The 18,556-nt window shown below is 32.8% G+C and overlaps 2 protein-coding genes across 2 annotated transcripts in view; one reads left to right on the forward strand and one right to left on the reverse strand.

The window, feature by feature from the left end:
* Window positions 1-12,964, forward strand: part of LOC140040106 (histone-lysine N-methyltransferase EZH2-like) — a 43,708-nt gene extending 30,744 nt beyond the window's left edge. The window contains exon 22 of the mRNA XM_072085787.1: window positions 12,589-12,964. The gene's annotated coding sequence lies outside the window, so the exon portion shown is untranslated. The remainder of the gene's footprint in view (window positions 1-12,588) is intronic.
* Window positions 234-9,312, reverse strand: LOC140040108 (protein Wnt-6-like). Its single transcript, XM_072085790.1, has 4 exons — window positions 9,067-9,312; window positions 7,011-7,228; window positions 3,231-3,511; window positions 234-969 (listed from the first exon to the last, which is right to left on the reverse strand). The coding sequence occupies exons 1-4, from the start codon at window positions 9,138-9,140 to the stop codon at window positions 499-501; spliced, it is 1,044 nt and encodes a 347-aa protein (XP_071941891.1). The 5' UTR covers window positions 9,141-9,312; the 3' UTR covers window positions 234-498.
* Window positions 12,965-18,556: the final 5,592 nt, after the last annotated feature.

Genomic DNA, 18,556 nt, shown 5'->3' on the forward strand with positions numbered 1-18,556 from the left:
ACGGATAAATTACTTATCTTCCATCAACATCATCATTTTAAGAGTCCACGTCATCAGTGACGTCATCATTTGAAGAGGCTACTTCGTCACATCAGTAAATTGTAAAAGGTACAACTCCCTGGTAACTTTCCATCCTCCTCATAATCATCATCATTATCATACGGTAATCATTGGAATCAAACTTTGTTTGTATGGCCGTCTTCATCATCTCTCATGATTACGGAATTTATCAGCTGCCCTAACCGACTACTAACCCAGAAAATGAGCGTATGACAAAACAAAACAATAGAGCACATATTAATTTAAATATATAAATATATTTTGAATCACTGTACATAAATATTACATCTTATGGAATAAAATCAAGTTTTTTTGCTATTTCAAGTATCTTTTGCTGACGTGACAATATTAAATCGCCTTGTTTGCTTGCATTTCTTATTTTATGCGCGGCAAAACCACAAATATGTACCAAAAATGCCTCCCCTAGCCAGAGTAACCCTAGCTGTACCCATTGCATCGACTGATAGTAACGTTTTTACTACATATATCACATTCCACGACACAGCACCACTTAAACCTGCATCGACAGTGATAAGTTCGATTCACAATTTCGTCCGTGTAACCTCGATTACAACACATAATCTGACATCCCTCCACGCCGTCTGAGGTACTGTTGCATACCCGATGGGCCGTACCAATAGACCCCACTTTCCGGTCAGGTACACAAAAATTAGGCGATTCTACTGAATATACTAAGTCTGTAATCGTCGGCGCCTTTATTGTAGACCCGGCAGCTAGGAGGTTCTTTCCATTATTTGCGCCTGTAACTTTGATGGCACCGTTGAACAACTCTTTCAGACGATAGCCAACATCCCGAAAAACAGGCATTCGTTTCCAGCATGTTTTCAAACTGCATGTTCCGGATAGACCATGACATTTACATTCTTCCCGCATGTGTAGTTTGACAGCCTAAAAATATATAGATCAAAACGAAAACTTATAAATTATACATAGCTTATGTTAGTTTTTGCACTTTGATGCACTTTGATGCTCGAAGTAGGTTGACAAAATAAAGCCCTTGTCTTATTCTATGGTAAATAAAATCAATTTATTTGAATTGTTTCTGATGATTTACTGTATGTACATTCAATTTGAATTGCATGTCACGCGAAACATACTAGCAATGTAACACAGATGATTCTGTCAATGATATATATAAACGTTTTTATGTTCTCTGATGACGCATTAAAGCGTTTGTATATGACGTGTCTACCAATGTGTCAACGATCCCATTAAACCCCGTAAGATCACGAGTAAATTTTAGAACCTACCTATCTACTTTAGTTTTAGTTCATTTGTATGTAAACTTATTTTCTGTCAAACAGAAGTTTAAGATGGATTGATGATTGAAGAAACGCCAAGTGACTCGTCTACGCTATCACACGTACTACGAATACCAAGAAGTACGCGCGTTCGAGCACATTCGACATTAATTTCTCTTTCTATTTTTTAGTAGAGGCTATACAGAACAAATCAGTTTTGCTTTAAACCAATGTTTTGACGTAGTGGGCCATTTATTCCGCTGGATAATTACATGTTATCACCGCTCTCGCTTAATTTAAACAAAATCATGAATTATCGGATTCAGAGTAGTTTAAAAGAAATATATGTAATTAATAGCAAATGGAGGCTGACGGATGGCACTAACACGCGTATGTTTCCTAATTTTCATTTCTTATTGACTTGTAATTTACGATAATTCACTGTTTTGACCTTTCTAATTACTTAACGCAAAGCAGAATTCACATAATAAGTGATGACGGTACAAATGCCCGCAACATTTGACGCGCGCGTTCTTACCATAATAACGCGTTTTGTTCGCGCGCGTTCTTATCCTGATAATAAATAGTATCTACTACATACTGTGGTCTGTAACTGTACTACTACTTTGGTGGTATTTTTGGTTAATATACGTATTTCATGGTTATATGTAAAGTTATTATATAGGACAGGAACAGACGAACCGTGAAGTTACTACAAGGAATTGGTGAAACCAGACAGTAGTTGGTTCTATGTTTTACCCCAGTTAAATTGCATCTTGTTTGCTGGTTGATTTACAGTGCTTCGACATCGATAAAGATTTTACAAGGACACGAATAAAAAAAAAAACCTCACTTTACAGAATGACATGATGTAACGATGCTTTGTAAAAGTGTAGATACATTATTTTATTTTGAATTATAAGGGTCATTTAGCCAACTGCTATTATTTGTTAATATTAAATTTACAATTAATTTTTTTTTTTCTCAATTAAGAAGATTGAGATTATTTTGTTTGGCTCAAATTGATTATTAAATATTTATTTGTTTATTCATATTCAAGTCAAATTAAATTGTAATGATTCTGAATTGCATGAACATCGGATGCCTACGAATTTATGAGATGGCGTTTACATGCTAATGAAAATTATACGCGCACGTTCAAACCCTGGTGAATCAAATACACGCGCGTTCAAACCCCGGTGAAACATGTACGCGCGCGTTCTAAACTTGAGGAAACATGTACGCGTGCAATACACTGTGTTTCTCAGACAATATGATGTAGGGCCTACCATTTTTCATGGCGTGGTGGATTTAAAACATTCTTAACAAATACATACAACTTGTTTCGGAGGATCTGAGATACTGTTGGAATTGTTTTATATTATGTGTCTTTTACGTAGGTAAATCATGTTTTATAGACAATTTACGAGTGATAGCAGTTCATGCAGAAATAGGAAGTAATCAACATAAGTCGAAATCTCATTTGTTTATACAACAACCAGACTGTCTTTTTCTCTTTTTTATTATAGTGATTTATTAAGTTGAGTAGTGTCCAACTATTTCAAAGGCCCCTACGCTGTACTGTATTTCTTTTTGCTTGGATGTTAAATCATAGTCGACAGTCGCACGCAGCCTGTCGTTTAGTAGCTCGTTCGTTTCAAGCTACATGTTTTTATACATGTCTATCTCTTTCAGTTTATTTTCTGTTGACTACCATGTGGTTACTTACAGGAATCATAAATCTGAATTATGTCTTGTACATCGCATAAAACCTATGTGTACGTGCTTTATAAATGTTATTTCGTTCTTGAAGAACATTTTGAAATTTAGGATTTGGTTAAACCAGAAAATGTAGAAATAATGAATCACCAAGATTATATTTTAACTGCGTATTAATACTATACTTACAAGTCTTCCAGCTTCGTTGTTATGTTGCGTAATCAATGATTTTATATCACTCCGCCTTTTTTCTTGTGTGTCAATAAATTCAATAGATTTTATATAACCAAAATTGACATTATCACCGCAGCCTCCCCACAGCCAGGTGGCGTTTTTTGCCTCTTCCATAATACTATTGCTCGAGTTGTCGCAGCCACATTGTAACAGACTACCAGAGCTACACGCTGCCGTAATTTGGTAGGTGACTCCGGCGGACGTAATGGCATTAGCGAACGCCGTTTCTCGCGTGTCTGTAACAAAAAAATACATTATTATACGAAAATGGTTATTTACACACTTCAATCTTTGTTCCCTCTTTTTTACCCAACCGAACGCTCAATCGCGTCGTGATTGGTACTTAAGCTTGGTTCCCATTAGAACGTAACGCAAGGACGTAAACGCAACGCAAGCGTTTTAACCAATGACAAGCGAAGTTATAGACAGTTAGCAATCACAAGCGAATGAGACATCGCTTGTGATTGGTCAATTCACTTGCGTTGCCGTTACGTCCTTGTGTTGCGTCGCTAGTGGGAACCACGCTTCACAGTGACCTTACGCCCTTGCGTTGCATCCACATGGAAACCAAGCGTAGTACGAGAGATTTTAAAATGTTATGAATTATTACCATATTGTATTTGTTATGTTTTCGATATTGATGTTTGCATTTATTTCTTTTCTCTTCTCTATTTTAAATGATTTTGAATTGAACAAAAATCTCTTGATTTTTAAAATTCTTGTCAGTGCAAAGCTTAATACTGTATGATGATGATGATGATGTAATTACTATAAATAAGTTTTTCAAACGCATAGTTTATTTTTTTCGAAATTCTGCACATTTTGATTACCTTGTTTTCTGTAACAAATCGATGCTTCTTTGAGAAGTGAAATAAATTCAACCGCCACGTATCACATTCCCCCACCCATAACATATTCAGTGACACTCAAAATACAAACACTAATTTATTTAAACCATATGTCTAAATATTAGTCCCGATGTTAGTACCTCTACAGTAATGTATTTAAACGTTTTACTTGATATACGATAATCGTTTTTATATGGACAGATGTAATTGTTTCTGTCAACGTTGTAGGCCGTGTGATTGCACCTGGAAACGTATATTTCATCGCTTGCCGTCATTTCTGCTTCACCTTGTTGTAAGCAAGGTCCTTGTTTTGGCCTAGCAATTAGTTAGCCATGTTCCTAATGTGTTACATGATGCTACTTGTTTATTTAATGCCTGTAGGAAATGGTATGTAACATACACGTCGCGTTATAATAGTACCGGTATATATGTTTAATTTAAACACAACATTAACTTTGTGTTGAACTTGACTAACACTCCCGAAACCGGACTTCGGTCCGTAATTAATGTAAAAAAAACTCCTCATTAGTCCTTTGTTCTAAATAGGCCTACTTCAATATTCATAAGAACATTTTACCTATTTTATAAAACGTATAACTCTATTACAGGGCCACCTCCAGGACCCAACAAAGAGTGTCCCATTGGGCGTGTCATCTGAGGGGTTGGTTGATTGTATTGAAACATATCGCCCATTTTTCGTTTTACTGGAAACTGTTCCCTTAATAGAATTGTCCCTTGAATAGAGGTGTCCCAAAGGATACGTTTTTTTCTGTGTACTGTATGGATAAATTAAATGACATCGACCATATTATTTTGTGCCTATCATTGCCATTATTTATCAATGTACGGAAAACCTTTCATGCGACTGTGTATTTAGGATCCAAATTACAAAAAAACCAACAACCCAGTTGGGAATTACAGCTCTTGGTGAGTTATGATAGTAGATATCTTACGGCATAAAGGGATCAGAGCATTCCGACTAATGCCCCGCTGCTTTCCGACTTATGCTTAGGTATTTTTCAATCGGTTCAGCGCCACATCGTGTCCATTTCAATTTTGAGTCTTCAGTTTTATATTGATATTATATTTCATTTTGCAGACTTCCTTTCAAGCTGCAAGGTAAAGAAAAGAAACAGTTTCCTAGACTGTAACTTAATAGGACAACATAAAAAGATACACATCTGAAATATTGTATTAAAATTCATTTCAATTTACGAAAATACAACGCAATACAATCTTTATCCTTTTTTTAAATGCACGATTATAATTTTAGTCGCAAACCTGTAATATTTTATCATCCGATTAACTAATACTGTAAATAAAAGATAATCGTATTGTTCGTTAAAACTTCGTCGGAATGATATTGTTCTTCTCACCAGGCGAAAAGGAAGTCAGATATCGGAGGTTTTGATACACCTGGTGTCTAAGTTTCTAATTCCTCTACTTTTCCCTTGACATCTGGGCAACTTTTCAACTACCTTTCCGATTGTGGTTTCGATTTTCTAGTGATTTATGTTATGGGAATAGGCTAGGTTCATAATTTTTTAACTCACTTTTTTTTGTAAAGTCTTTATGCCATGAAATAAGGCCCTAACCATAAAACAAAGTGTAACATTTAAACCTGCCTGTGGACAATTTACTACTTCTTGCCAATATATAAAATTTACAGTTTGTTGTAAATTATAAGTCATTGTTAGTGATTTTTTTTCTATGTTCCTACCTGTTTGTCATAATGCAACAGATTTGAGCTTTGCCATTTGTGTCCCGTGTATGTTGGTCTATTACCTTTCTCCTTGTTACTCCTGTCATCGCATCAATAATATTTTGATTTACAAGCAGTTGGTGAGTTGTTGGTAGGACCTCACCAATAGAAATGTTTAAGCAAACCGGATGTTTGTGATTCAATTTTAATAGCATTGGGCTAAGTCATACGGTACTCGTGGATTTAAAATTCATTTACTTGTTTCTGTATTTTTAAATCGAGTTTAGGCTTAACTCTATCGTATTATTACAATATTTGATACTCGCTGGTTTCTATAATAGGACACATTCCAAATACTTGTTTACAGTTAGTAATGTCTATCAGATCTTCTAAACTGTTGCGTTCGTTCATCAATATTGTAAAATTATTACCATCTTTGACTACTAAAGGCTAATTTGGTTCTGTGGGCAGCAGCAAGTGGTGGTAGTGTGTTTGCAACACCAGTGTAGTGGTGGCATCCACAGTTGTGTTGGTAATCAAAGTTGTGTAGTGGTGCTAATCATAATTGTAATGATGATAATCATAACTGAGTAGTGCAGTGGTGACGTCATAGTTGTGTAGTGGTAGCTATCATAGTTGTGTAGTGGTGACATCATAGTTGTGTAGTGGTAGCTATCATAGTTGTGTAGTGGTAGCTATCATAGTTGTGTAGTGGTGACATCATAGTTGTGTAGTGGTAGCTATCATAGTTGTGTAGTGGTAGCTATCATAGTTGTGTAGTGGTGACATCATAGTTGTGTAGTGGTAGCTATCATAGTTGTGTAGTGGTAGCTATCATAGTTGTGTAGTGATAGCTATCATAGTTGTGTAGTGGTGACATCATAGTTGTGTAGTGGTAGCTATCATTGTGTAGTGGTGACATCATAGTTGTGTAGTGGTAGCAATCATAGTGGTAATTATACATGTTTAGTGGTGGTATTTCACTTGTAATGGTGGTAATCCTACTATTGTACTAATGGCATTTCAGTTGTGGAATGAAGATATTTAACTAACAATAAAATGTCCAGTGGCGATGATGAGACAATGGTAATGATGATGAATGTGTAGTTAGTTATGGTATAAACTGCTACCGGTACCGGTACCGGTCATTGTGCTCGCTATCTCTGTAGAAGATCAACAACAAACCTTGTAAAAGAACTTTGCCTAGTGACGTAGTTGTGCAGTTCCACTTCCACAGCTTCATCTGAAAGCGGCATTCTCCAAGACCTTGCACTTTAGAACCAAGCAATGCCTCTTCTATTATTTCTGGTTCTTTATTACACAGATCTTGCTGCTTACCAGTTAACCGCCTTGCCTTTCGACATATCCTACTTTGATCAAATGTCAGTGGACTTCCTACAGCCCTAGGCAATTTAACAAAACAAATAATTAATAATGTCAACATTTGTATACAGATTAATGTATTTTCCAAATAATGGAAAGTAGGCTACATTTACTAACTCCAAATAAAAAGGAAAAACTACCTGATAGTATTACATTTGTGAAAAAGTGCATGTAACAACACATTTTATACACCTAATTTTTGAATTAACAAAATGTATTTCGAAGTTAAATTTCTATTTCAAAAGAATTTAATTTTTGTTCTATACTATATTATATTTGTTCTATATTATATTTGTTTATGTTAGTAAATATTCTTTGTTATTTTGAAGCTTCAAAATCTCGAATATTTTTGAAAATTCTAAACTCATTAGCTATTTTAGATATTTAAGAAGGAATATTAATATTCATATAATAGAAATTTTAAAATTTGCTTTTCAAAAATAATTGTCAGATCTGATAAGTATAAAAGTATGCATGGCACACTAACAACCGATATACAAAAGAAATCTGATATGATGGTTAAACAGATAAGACAGTCCTTGGAAAACTAAAGTGCAAATTCTCTTTCCCGTAAATATATTTAAATATATGGTTATTAACGTCACAAAGAGACATAAAAGTTACGCGCGCGTTTAAACATTGAAGAAAATTATAGGGTTTACACGCGCGCGTCTAAATTCTAATTGAAATTATATGGTTCTTTGTACGCGCGTGTCAAAATGCTGATTGGAATGATATAGTTTTTTGTACGCGCGCGTTCCAACGGTGAAAAAAATATGTTAACTTATGAATTCGTTAGCACATTAGACCGAGCCATGTAAAGTGCTTTATGTCTGTCTATTCACACGGTACATTATTGCATTAGTAGATTAACGTTATTTAAACACAAAATAAATCCTTAAATCAATATCGTAACCATTTGAAAGTAATCCAATTTCAAAAATATCTTACTAATCTCCCAACTTCTAATTTATAGATTTTGTATTCGATTGCAACAAATGTTATTTTCCCATCGCTTTCTACGTCTTTAAGATTTATTTTTCGAAAGGTAATGTGTTTAGTCAGCTATGTTTGAGTTTATGATTTGTATTCGTAACGTTATAAATAAACAGATTTTGAGAGAAACATTGTCAATCATGTTGACAATCGTTTCTACATACGTGTCGTTATTATGATTACCAGTCAATAAAACACGAATAAAATAGTTTTTTTACTAGGCAAAATTTGACCTGTCGTCAGATTAAATGAAAATAAATTTAACCCGCAAAGTTTAGAGTAATACGTACGCACCATTTTTTACAGCGCGTTTTTATAGAATACATACAAATCAATACTCAATACAGGCCACTACTACAATAGCTTATTATGTTAAATGTATTTTATAAATTTATTGGAAAGTCTCCTATTCGGATAAATAGGGTTATTTAATGCACATCTTTAAACAAGAAAAATATCTTACAAAAAACGCCCCTCTACTTTTTGACGTAACAGTTTTAAAGATATATTTTCCCCCTAAAAAATATATATTTTTTAAATTCTTTTTGGAATATGCCATTTTAATGTCACATAATAGCTATTCACTTTGACCCTTTAAAAACACAACATGCAGTTTGAATTGTATAGGGTTATTATACAAACTACATATCCTTGCATAAACATTAAAGAATCATTTGATTCAGCTGTGTACGTTTCTGGCCAAATCTTACATTCACTTATCATATAACGGTAAAAAACAATTAATGTCACCATCATGGTTAGGCCTAAACTAAAAGTATACGTATATATTATTCTAATAATACTACATTTTGCACAAAAGATAATGCGAAACGTATAATAATACGATAAATACACAACTTACCACCAAAGTCCAGTTGCACTCAACGGATGGGTAAAAAGTAACGCCAAACTCAGAACAATGTTCCTAAATTTCATGTTTACGACACTGACAACATTAGTGTAATCTTCTATACATAAATAACAATGTTTTTTTCTAATATTTACACTCCAAAATTGTACTTTCTAACGTAGGCTGTACCTGTTGAAGTTGTTTGCGTTCATCTCGCAGACGATACAATTGTGTTTGGCTGCTGACGGCTGTTTTGATTGGACGTCGCTGAATTCGTTACACGGAATGTAGTTGGGTATAAAGTCACTCAGCAGAGCATACAATACCACATCGTCCTCCCCTAGGCACACACCACCCTTGCCTGTCGATAATTGACAAACAGTCCCGCACATCCGTTTTAATGATTATTAATTAATTCTTTTCTAGTATTTCTACAACAGTCGCTTCGTCATTTTCTCATGGTTTTTAATCGTTTGTTTATCCGCTGATTATTTAGTGACTGTTTTTTCAACCTACTCAAAATTCTCACACGTCATTTACAATAATTTACTCACAAAGTTGACTTGGCTTAAGTATATATTACAAAATATAAGTTTTCATAATAGTGTAACTCAGTAAACTTTGACCTTTTAAGTTTTGTTTGCGTGGTTCAAGGGCGATAGTTGTGACCTGGTTTTGCTTTTCGTTAAACACTATGCCTTTGTGTCTGAGCACACCACTGCGGCCTCATCAGTAGCGGTAATAGGTTCGATCCCTTGTGGAATTAAATTGGATTTTTATTAGCCATCGGTTTCCGACAATCGTACTTTTTTTCTGTTTGGAATGCTGTCCTTGTTATACGCTTTAATTTATGTCTAAGGATTCCGACATTCGATTTGTTCGACATCTTTGTTGTCAAATATAAAGATAATGTGACGTCATCGATGTATTCTTTTAAGTCACATACAAGCCTTATCAATTTAATAAACTCTGTATTTATAATTTATTTAGTCGTCCTGATACATGTAACACTGTATTAGAATGGTCATGCCTATGATACTGTGCATATGTAATGTGGAGATACAGGTACAATACATTGAATTTGGTTATTATTATTATGAGTAAAATATTCTTGTTATTTTCGTATGGACTTTTATCTGTCGTGTTCTCTTACGAAGAATGTAAACAATAATTAACACACATTATTTGAATTAATTCGAGTGTGATTATTCCAACTACAATGGACCACACCTTAGCTCTGTCATTCGTAAGATATATTGCAAAATTTAAAATAATGCCTCTTTAACTTCTACCAATGAATCTCCCCTCGTTGCAATGAAGAACGCCCTCAACATAAGACATTACTTTTTGGAGTTAATAGCATGTTGGTAACTATATGTATATATATAAAAATATAGACTACTGTAGGCCTTATTAGGCGTATAAGTTCAGTTCTTTTTTTAAGTCAACCCTTGTACAAAAAGTGTTCTCGATCAATACACTATCAGAGACTATTAATTGATTGATTCATTCGGCATATAGTTAATGACAAATGTTTTCATACAAATCAACCAATCACATTCACTGTTATAGAAGATCTAACTAAACCAATCGCGAACAATTTTTCACAACTTTCCATTTTGTGACAGTCAGTGCGCCCGCTTTGGTTTGAATAAGTTACTTTTAGTTCACCGATACCTTCGACCACCAGAGGGATATTGTTTTGTAGTTTCCAAAGACATTGTTTCCGGTTTAATGATTCCTTTTCCACTTAAAGTCCAAATTTAGATCAATTCTTTATCCCCTTAAAGCGATGACCTTTTTCGATAACAGTGTTTTCAACTAAATAAAATCACATTACACCAATTTATAGACATGCCATCGACTGTGATAGCTGACGATTGATTTGCTAACATTTAACCGTCTGCTGCATATTCTTAATTTGCGCTATGCTTTGTAAATATAAATACATACTATTTCACTAGTTTTAATGAAATTAATTTTAAAGTAAAATTTTCACCCCCAAAAAAAAGTTTGTCCTTCTTTCTAAAGCCATTTCTTTAAAAATGAAATTCATATGATATTGTAGTTTTTGTTCTACTGTACCATTTAAATTTTAAATTCGTAAATTTAAAAATTACTGAGATATTTTCGGGTTGTTTTTTAAAATTTGTATTTATGTAATGTTAATTGCGAATTGCGATTACTTTCCATTGGTTATTACGTAACATTGTGTTGACAACATTGAAAATGACACTAATGACTTTTGTTATTTTCTTGTACGATTATAAGAAATAACACTAACAAATAATATTTTTTTAACAAAAGAAAGAGGGGAACATTCTTAAGACTTATAAAAGAAAGAAAGAACCCCGTTTAAAATAACAATTTATTTACATTTTGTTAATTTTGTTAATTAAAAGAAGAATTTATTTTACGAATTCCCATTTATTAATACATTTTTTAAATAGCATAAGCATATAGGTTGAACTTACAATATCAGAATCGCGAAGAAAATAATGTGAACATATAAATGTGCTCGCATTCCAAACAAGGCTTTGAACTACACCGGTGTGAACTGAAACTAATAACTATTAATAAACATATTAAAATAACATTACAAGCAACTTTATATCATCTATAAAACAGGTTCCTTTCACAAACAATTAAGATATTTTATTTTTTCCCGAATGCTTTCCTTAACAGCTGTTCGTTCACATTAACTTTTAATTATTTATGCCCGTTTACACGACTGATTCTTGCGCGCAACCCTTTTGGCGCGTGTTTTATCTCCTTTATCAGACTATACGTTGAGCGTACTCCAAAAGAAACATGTAAATTAGTATTTCTTTTCCTGTCTGTACACTAATTCAAGCTTAAAGACTTTAGTGTAATTGCTTTCGTATATGATCCTATTTCCCCAAATGTAATTATGATCATATCGCTGGAATTATTGTATCCGTTTTCAAGGCGGTTTTAACATTGATACTTATGGCCTATATCATGTACTTTAATTATAGCTGAAGTAGTTATTCATCACGAAGGGACACACAACTACACGCGCGCGCTTAAAGGCTGATAATAGGATGAGGCTGATTTCCACGCGCGCGTCGTCAAGTTCCGATTGGATTAGCAACGTTTTTAACTTATTGCAGACTATAAATTGTCTGTTCTGTCTTGATATAATGATAGATATTTTGTTTTGATAAATAAATTTAAATTGGAATTAAAATCTGCAATGCAATATTTACTTAGGGTTAAGCGAAATCCGATAGATTTAGAAGTAGTTACACGAATGATATATTATATTTACTTAAAAAACTTCAAGGAATTTGTCTTGCATAATGTTACCTAACTAAAGAACGCGTAAAAGAAGTGATGTTTCTGCATTCATACTCAGTTAGAATATTATTTTTCGTATGGGAATTTTATTTATTTCCATTTATTTATTTGCTTTATATCTTTGCTATTTAAATTTGTGTTTTACATGCTTGACAGGTTTTTATGTCTCATATTTTAAAGGGTTATTTTACTTTCCATTTTCATAAAGTGTAGGTCTAAAAGGATGAGTTTGATTCAATGCATCATTCACATGCTGTGTCTTTCTTTGCATGATGGATACTCACTTTGACGTTTATCGCTGTTTTATGACGTCATTCGTTGGGACAAGATAGTAATGACGATATAATCATACCAGAACGGAAACTGTAAAAATCATGTACCAAACGGAGGGCATCAAATACACTAAATGAAAACATGGTGGAATCGTAAATCGAATAAGTTTATTTACAATTTTTTTCTGTTTCAATTATTTGAGTTCGTTGTGGTATTGCATTCTTTCTTCTTGAAACAGAAAAAAAATGCTCTTCTTTAGGCCTATTGTTTAAAAAAAATGTTTTCAACACAGCAATAATGTTATAATAAAAGATATCTGGAAATTGTTCTCTTGCATCTATATTACACTTATATTAAAACTTAAGCTCTGTCGACACTGTCAAACTAGGTTAACAAAAAAAAATTGTGATGTGCCCAAATATGGTAGTAAAATGTCCAAATATGGTAGTGATAGGACATCATCGTGTCCATATATGGGCACATAAAGATTGCTTTAGACAGTTTTTGAACATATCATTTCAGATTTTACATTTTAAATCCATATTAGCGTAGGAGTTTTCCATGTTTCTCCCATTTTTACCCCACATACTTACGTTTTATATTCGCATATCTTAAGTCTGTTTTAACTGATATGATTATAGAAGCAGCGTCGCTTTTCACTGTACTGTTTCATAAGTTGTCCGATATTAAATGATATACGTGATCAACAACGCAAAATCCAAATATAATAAAGATGAATACGTGGTTTTATAAATCATACACAAACGATTTCGCAGCAGGGTTATGATGGAACCTACAGATAACCTAAGATACTGCATTTTATCCATTCATTATGTCACACGATTAGACGCGATAATGTACGCGCGCGTTTAAATGTTAACGAGAATTACTCGGTGTTCGTACGCGCGCCTTCAACTGTTGATTATTATAACTCGTCATTTAAACGCGCGCGTTAACTTTTATTATGTGTGAAGTTACGAGTACTTAAAACAAACAATAGGCCTAATAAAAAGAAAATGACACATAAAGATACCGTACCTAAATGATAAATTTAAAAATAAAATAATGCAAAAAAATGTTATTATTTCTATTTCTCTACTAAACGTTTAATGGAATTGACATTTGATAAGATCGTCTGAATTATAAATTCTATGTAGAAATATTGTGGTCGCGTACGGTATCATTTCAACCTTTTCACATTGCGTATTAGGCTAATCTTGCTGATTCGTCATTTAAATTAATAAGTTCGTTTAACTTGGCGTGGCTGTCATCATCGAAAACTATTTCAGGTTGAAAGAACACGGCCAGAGAGCAATTTTCACTATTACAAACTTGATTGTAAATCTCCCTATTATTAAAACGGCTGCCTAAACACTGATCAGGCCATTACTACAGTTCCACATGATGCAACAACATCCTTTCATCTGTATTAAATTCAACATTCTTTTTAAATCAATCTCACGGTGGGAGTGTTGGCTAAATGTAACAAGTTCAAGTATTGTGCAAAATTGAATGTGACGTGTCGTTACTTGAAGTATGCGCCGCATGTTGCTGGTGTGAGGTTGTTATATTCTTGGCCTTTTCCGACGATATTTCTGTCCCGTTGTACCCTCTGGCTTAATTCTCAACTGTATCATTTTAACCCATTACTTTTATACATTCTTCTAACAAATTATTGGCTACCCGTGTCACAGATACAATAACGCAATAACGTTATAAATTACCGGTATATAAACATTGATATACTTAGATATAATCATATTTAGTTGAGCGTTTCTTAATAGATTGAAGACAAGCTTTCTGATTGGTTGAATGTTTGTATTAAATAAGCGTGTATTAACTTTTAACGAATCACTGTTGAGGTTGTATCAAGCGTTTTTCACATTTAGTGCAGACTATAAAACATAAGCATTATAAGAGACACAGCTGAATTTGTTTTGTATATAATACAATATTTGTTTTCCATAATTAATTCAAGTTTGTGTTATCAGTTGCTAGTTGATGCAGACATGACATTTTTCACAATTTGTAACCTAAGTACCGATAGCCCGCTGTGTATCTTATTCGATTTGCCTGTTTATCTGGTAAATGGTGGTTGATGCCAAATGCCCGTCGTTACCTTATGAGAACCACCAGGCTAATACTTGTAGCAATTTTTAACCATCGCCATCACACACGTTTTGTCCGGCGGCGATTTCGTCAAGTATACATAAAAACCGCCGATAAGCACTATAAACCACCGAAATCATCATAGTAAACGTGACGTTGAGAGCGTGCAAAGTACGAATATTGTGATTTCTTGTTAACTTAGTAAGGTTAGCTTCAATTTCATCAAGACATGATTAAATTGTAATTAGATCAGGAATTATATCAGACAATAAAAGCTCAACATTCCATATTTTAAACATAACTTTAAAGACATTTGATATAAGGTTGAAATGTAAAAATAATAAATGTGTCCTCTATCGATGGTCCTATGTTTTGTATTCATGTTAAAGTTAAATGTGTTCTCCCAACAGTATTGCATGTTTTGTTAAAGTTTTAGATGTTTCTTCTCTGCGGTGCTATTGTATCCATGTTACATTTTTTAATGTTTCTTCTCAACAGTATTCATGTTTTGTGTCCTCTCATCCGTGTTCCTTTTTTTGTACCCAGGTTAAAGTTTTAAATGTGTCCTCTCGAGCCAATGAGTTCATGTTTGTTAAAGTTTAAATTTTGTGTCCTCTTAATGATCCTCGGGTTATTTTTTGTTACAAGTTTTAAATGTATCCTCTCAACAGTATTCATGTTTTGTGTCCTCTCATCCGTGTTCCTATTTTTGTATCCAGGTTAAAATTTTAAATGTGTCCTCTCAATGATTTCATGTTTGTTAAAGTTTTAAATGTGTCCTCTTAATGATCCTTATGTTATTTTGTTAAAGTTTTAAATGTGTCCTCCCAACGGTATTCGAGTTTTGTGTCCTCTCATCCGTATTCCTATATTTTTGTGTCCATGCAAATAGTTTAAAATGTGTCCTTTCATATTCATCGAAGTTAAGTTTTAGGAGATAGATTGATTACATAATGTTTTGTCCGTACTATCGTAACTTTATTTCAGTTAAAAGAATTGAATGTAACACAAAGACACAAAAATAAAAACAGAAAGAATAATAAATAATAAAAATAAAAACAAAATCTATCAATTATTTTTCCTTCAAAAGCCTTTGTTCTTTTTATTAAACTAATACGGTATACTTTTAATATGCTTATACTTTCTTAATATAATAAAATTTAAAAAATGAGAATTAATGTAATGCATTACTTTAGTATTCAAAGAAAAAAATTAATCGAAGATTTTCCTTTATTTACATATATGTTAAGAAGACTGTGGATTATAATTTGATTCCATTTCGATGATTAGTATTGATTTTTTGTTTTGCTGTATCACTGATAAAATGGAATTTTGCCAAATTTATGTAAACAAAAATATACATTGGAATATAATTTCCCAGAAAAGAGGTAATTAAACGAGTTTAACACCGATAATTGGAATTAAGATAAGATTGCTCCATAAATACATAGGTCACTTTTGTTTCATTTCACCAGTAAATCACATGAGAATTACATCGTATTCTCCGAATTCCTACATTAAAATGAGCAGTCACGCCTGCGCGCCAACTTTTTCGCAGACGATAAACTACGTCATCATGCAGCAGACTTTTTAGATCTGCCGTATGATCGCCATTGTCCTTCATTAGGTTTTAATAAAGATTTACTTAATTAATACCGACACCTTGTATTAATTGACTCAATCCATAGCATTTTTACACTTCCTGATCAGTTAACACTTAGACACGCACATACCAACCATTAATGAAACAAATATTAGGCCTAGCCCGTGGTATTGTTTTCTTTGATCAAGCTATGGGAAAGCTAGAGGTACGGACCCTTGACTTCACCTTATGTGAGCTTTTCCTGAGGGTTAAGTACGAAGAATGATCAGATTACTGTATTCATACTTAGTTGTTTTAATAAGCATGGCGTGAACATAAGTAGCAACTTTAAAATGGAAATAATTGTTACAATGTTGGAATGACGATAAGAAACGAAAACAAGAAAGAAAAATAAATAAACACACACTGCAACATTGATAACTTTGTATTTGATTGTGTTTGATAACAATTAAGGAAACAAAAAACAAATAACCTTAATTATTATTACAGTAATACCTAAGTTAGTTTACAAACATTCAGCGAAATAATATTATTTTGTTTAATGAAGTGTTCAAGAACTGTTTTTACAAAATGTAAAAAAATAACCTTAATTATTATTACAGTAATACCTAAGTTAGTTTACAAACATTCAGCGAAATAATATTATTTTGTTTAATGAAGTGTTCAAGAACTGTTTTTACAAAATGTAAAAAAACGCGTTTATATAATTAACAAAAGTATTTTTTAAAGAATTAATTACTCCAAAACGTTTGCACTTGAACATAATTACCAAAATGTATAAGAAAATAAGTCAACTTTAACTTTGTTGATTGTCAACAATAGAGGAAAAATTACTAAAGAACGGCGTAAAGGTACGTGCAGTTTTTAACAAAATCAATGCTCAATACGCCTATATTAATGTTTGACCAAAAAGTGGTTAGAACGAAGGCTGCTCAATTGTACGTCATAATATTATCTTCTTGATAACCAAAAAGTTATTAACGCATAAATAAATGCCTACACATCATTGTAAACTCATCTGTTTTTTAAGTTCTATGCGTCATCATGTTTTTATTACGTCATTCTGAGAAATATCCTTGTAAATTAGGCCTATAAGAACAGAGTTAATGAAATAGACATTGTTGAATGTTTTATTTTATTCGTTCAAAATGTGTGTGGTTTTTAAATTTACCAGACCGAATTAGCGGTGTCATTGATAGGCCTACATCGACCCATTTTAGTTCCCTTGAAGTATGTTTACAAGAATTCTTAAATAGTTTGTCTAAGAAAAGATGCTCTCTGTACGTTATGATATATCCATAAATGTAACACATTACAAGAGTACACTAGTCCTCATTTTCACGATAACTTAGACCTATGAAATTTGTCTTAATGTACACTGTTTTTCATTATATTTATAACAATTATAATAACTTAAATCTTGAATTATGGTATTGCTAGTAAACTGTTCTATTATTTTGCATGTTCTAAAAACTCTGACAGTACTTTTTTTCTTTTCTATTATAAACAGTATCAGTTTTCTCCAGACTCAAATTTTTTTTTTTCAACCTCAAAAAGTCCTTTCTACAGTTTTTCTTACTGTTATTCCAGTATCACTTTGTTTTTTTTTATCACTTTTATTTTTCTTTTTTACTTTCGGTGAATATAGCCAGAGTTTGCACAAATCTGCGATCATCTTTTGTCAAAGTGTAAGCCTAACATGTAACCACGTTTTTAATAGTCAGCTTCATGTAGTAAGGGAATGTGCTTTAACTTGGGCGGTGTTCTGCAAAACTAGTGCACTACGTATGTTTGTTTGTACTACGATTAATGACAGTGTTTACTAGATAATTGTATCTACTTGTGATTTCTTCACCTGTTCAATAAAAACCATAAATCACTCGTCTAAGATAATTACGTTTATCTTACCTCTACGATCCAATAGCCCTACTTTTACTAAACCAAATTCTTGGGTCTTTAATAATAATAATTTCTCTTTTTAAACAATGAAATAAATGACTTTCATCAAATTTTCAAACTTGTTTGCTGCCTTAATTAATGTAGGCCTAAATAATTTCCTAATTATTTTTTTTAAATCTAATTTCTTATTCTAAACAATGTAATAAACACATTGAGTAATTCTAGCTGTTGAAAACGGTGAGTAAAATTTTTGGCTTTTAATATAAACTTTTCATTACTGTACTGAATCATGTTCCT

Source organism: Antedon mediterranea, chromosome 2, assembly GCF_964355755.1.
Source record: "Antedon mediterranea chromosome 2, ecAntMedi1.1, whole genome shotgun sequence".
Taxonomy (NCBI): Eukaryota; Metazoa; Echinodermata; class Crinoidea; order Comatulida; family Antedonidae; genus Antedon; species Antedon mediterranea.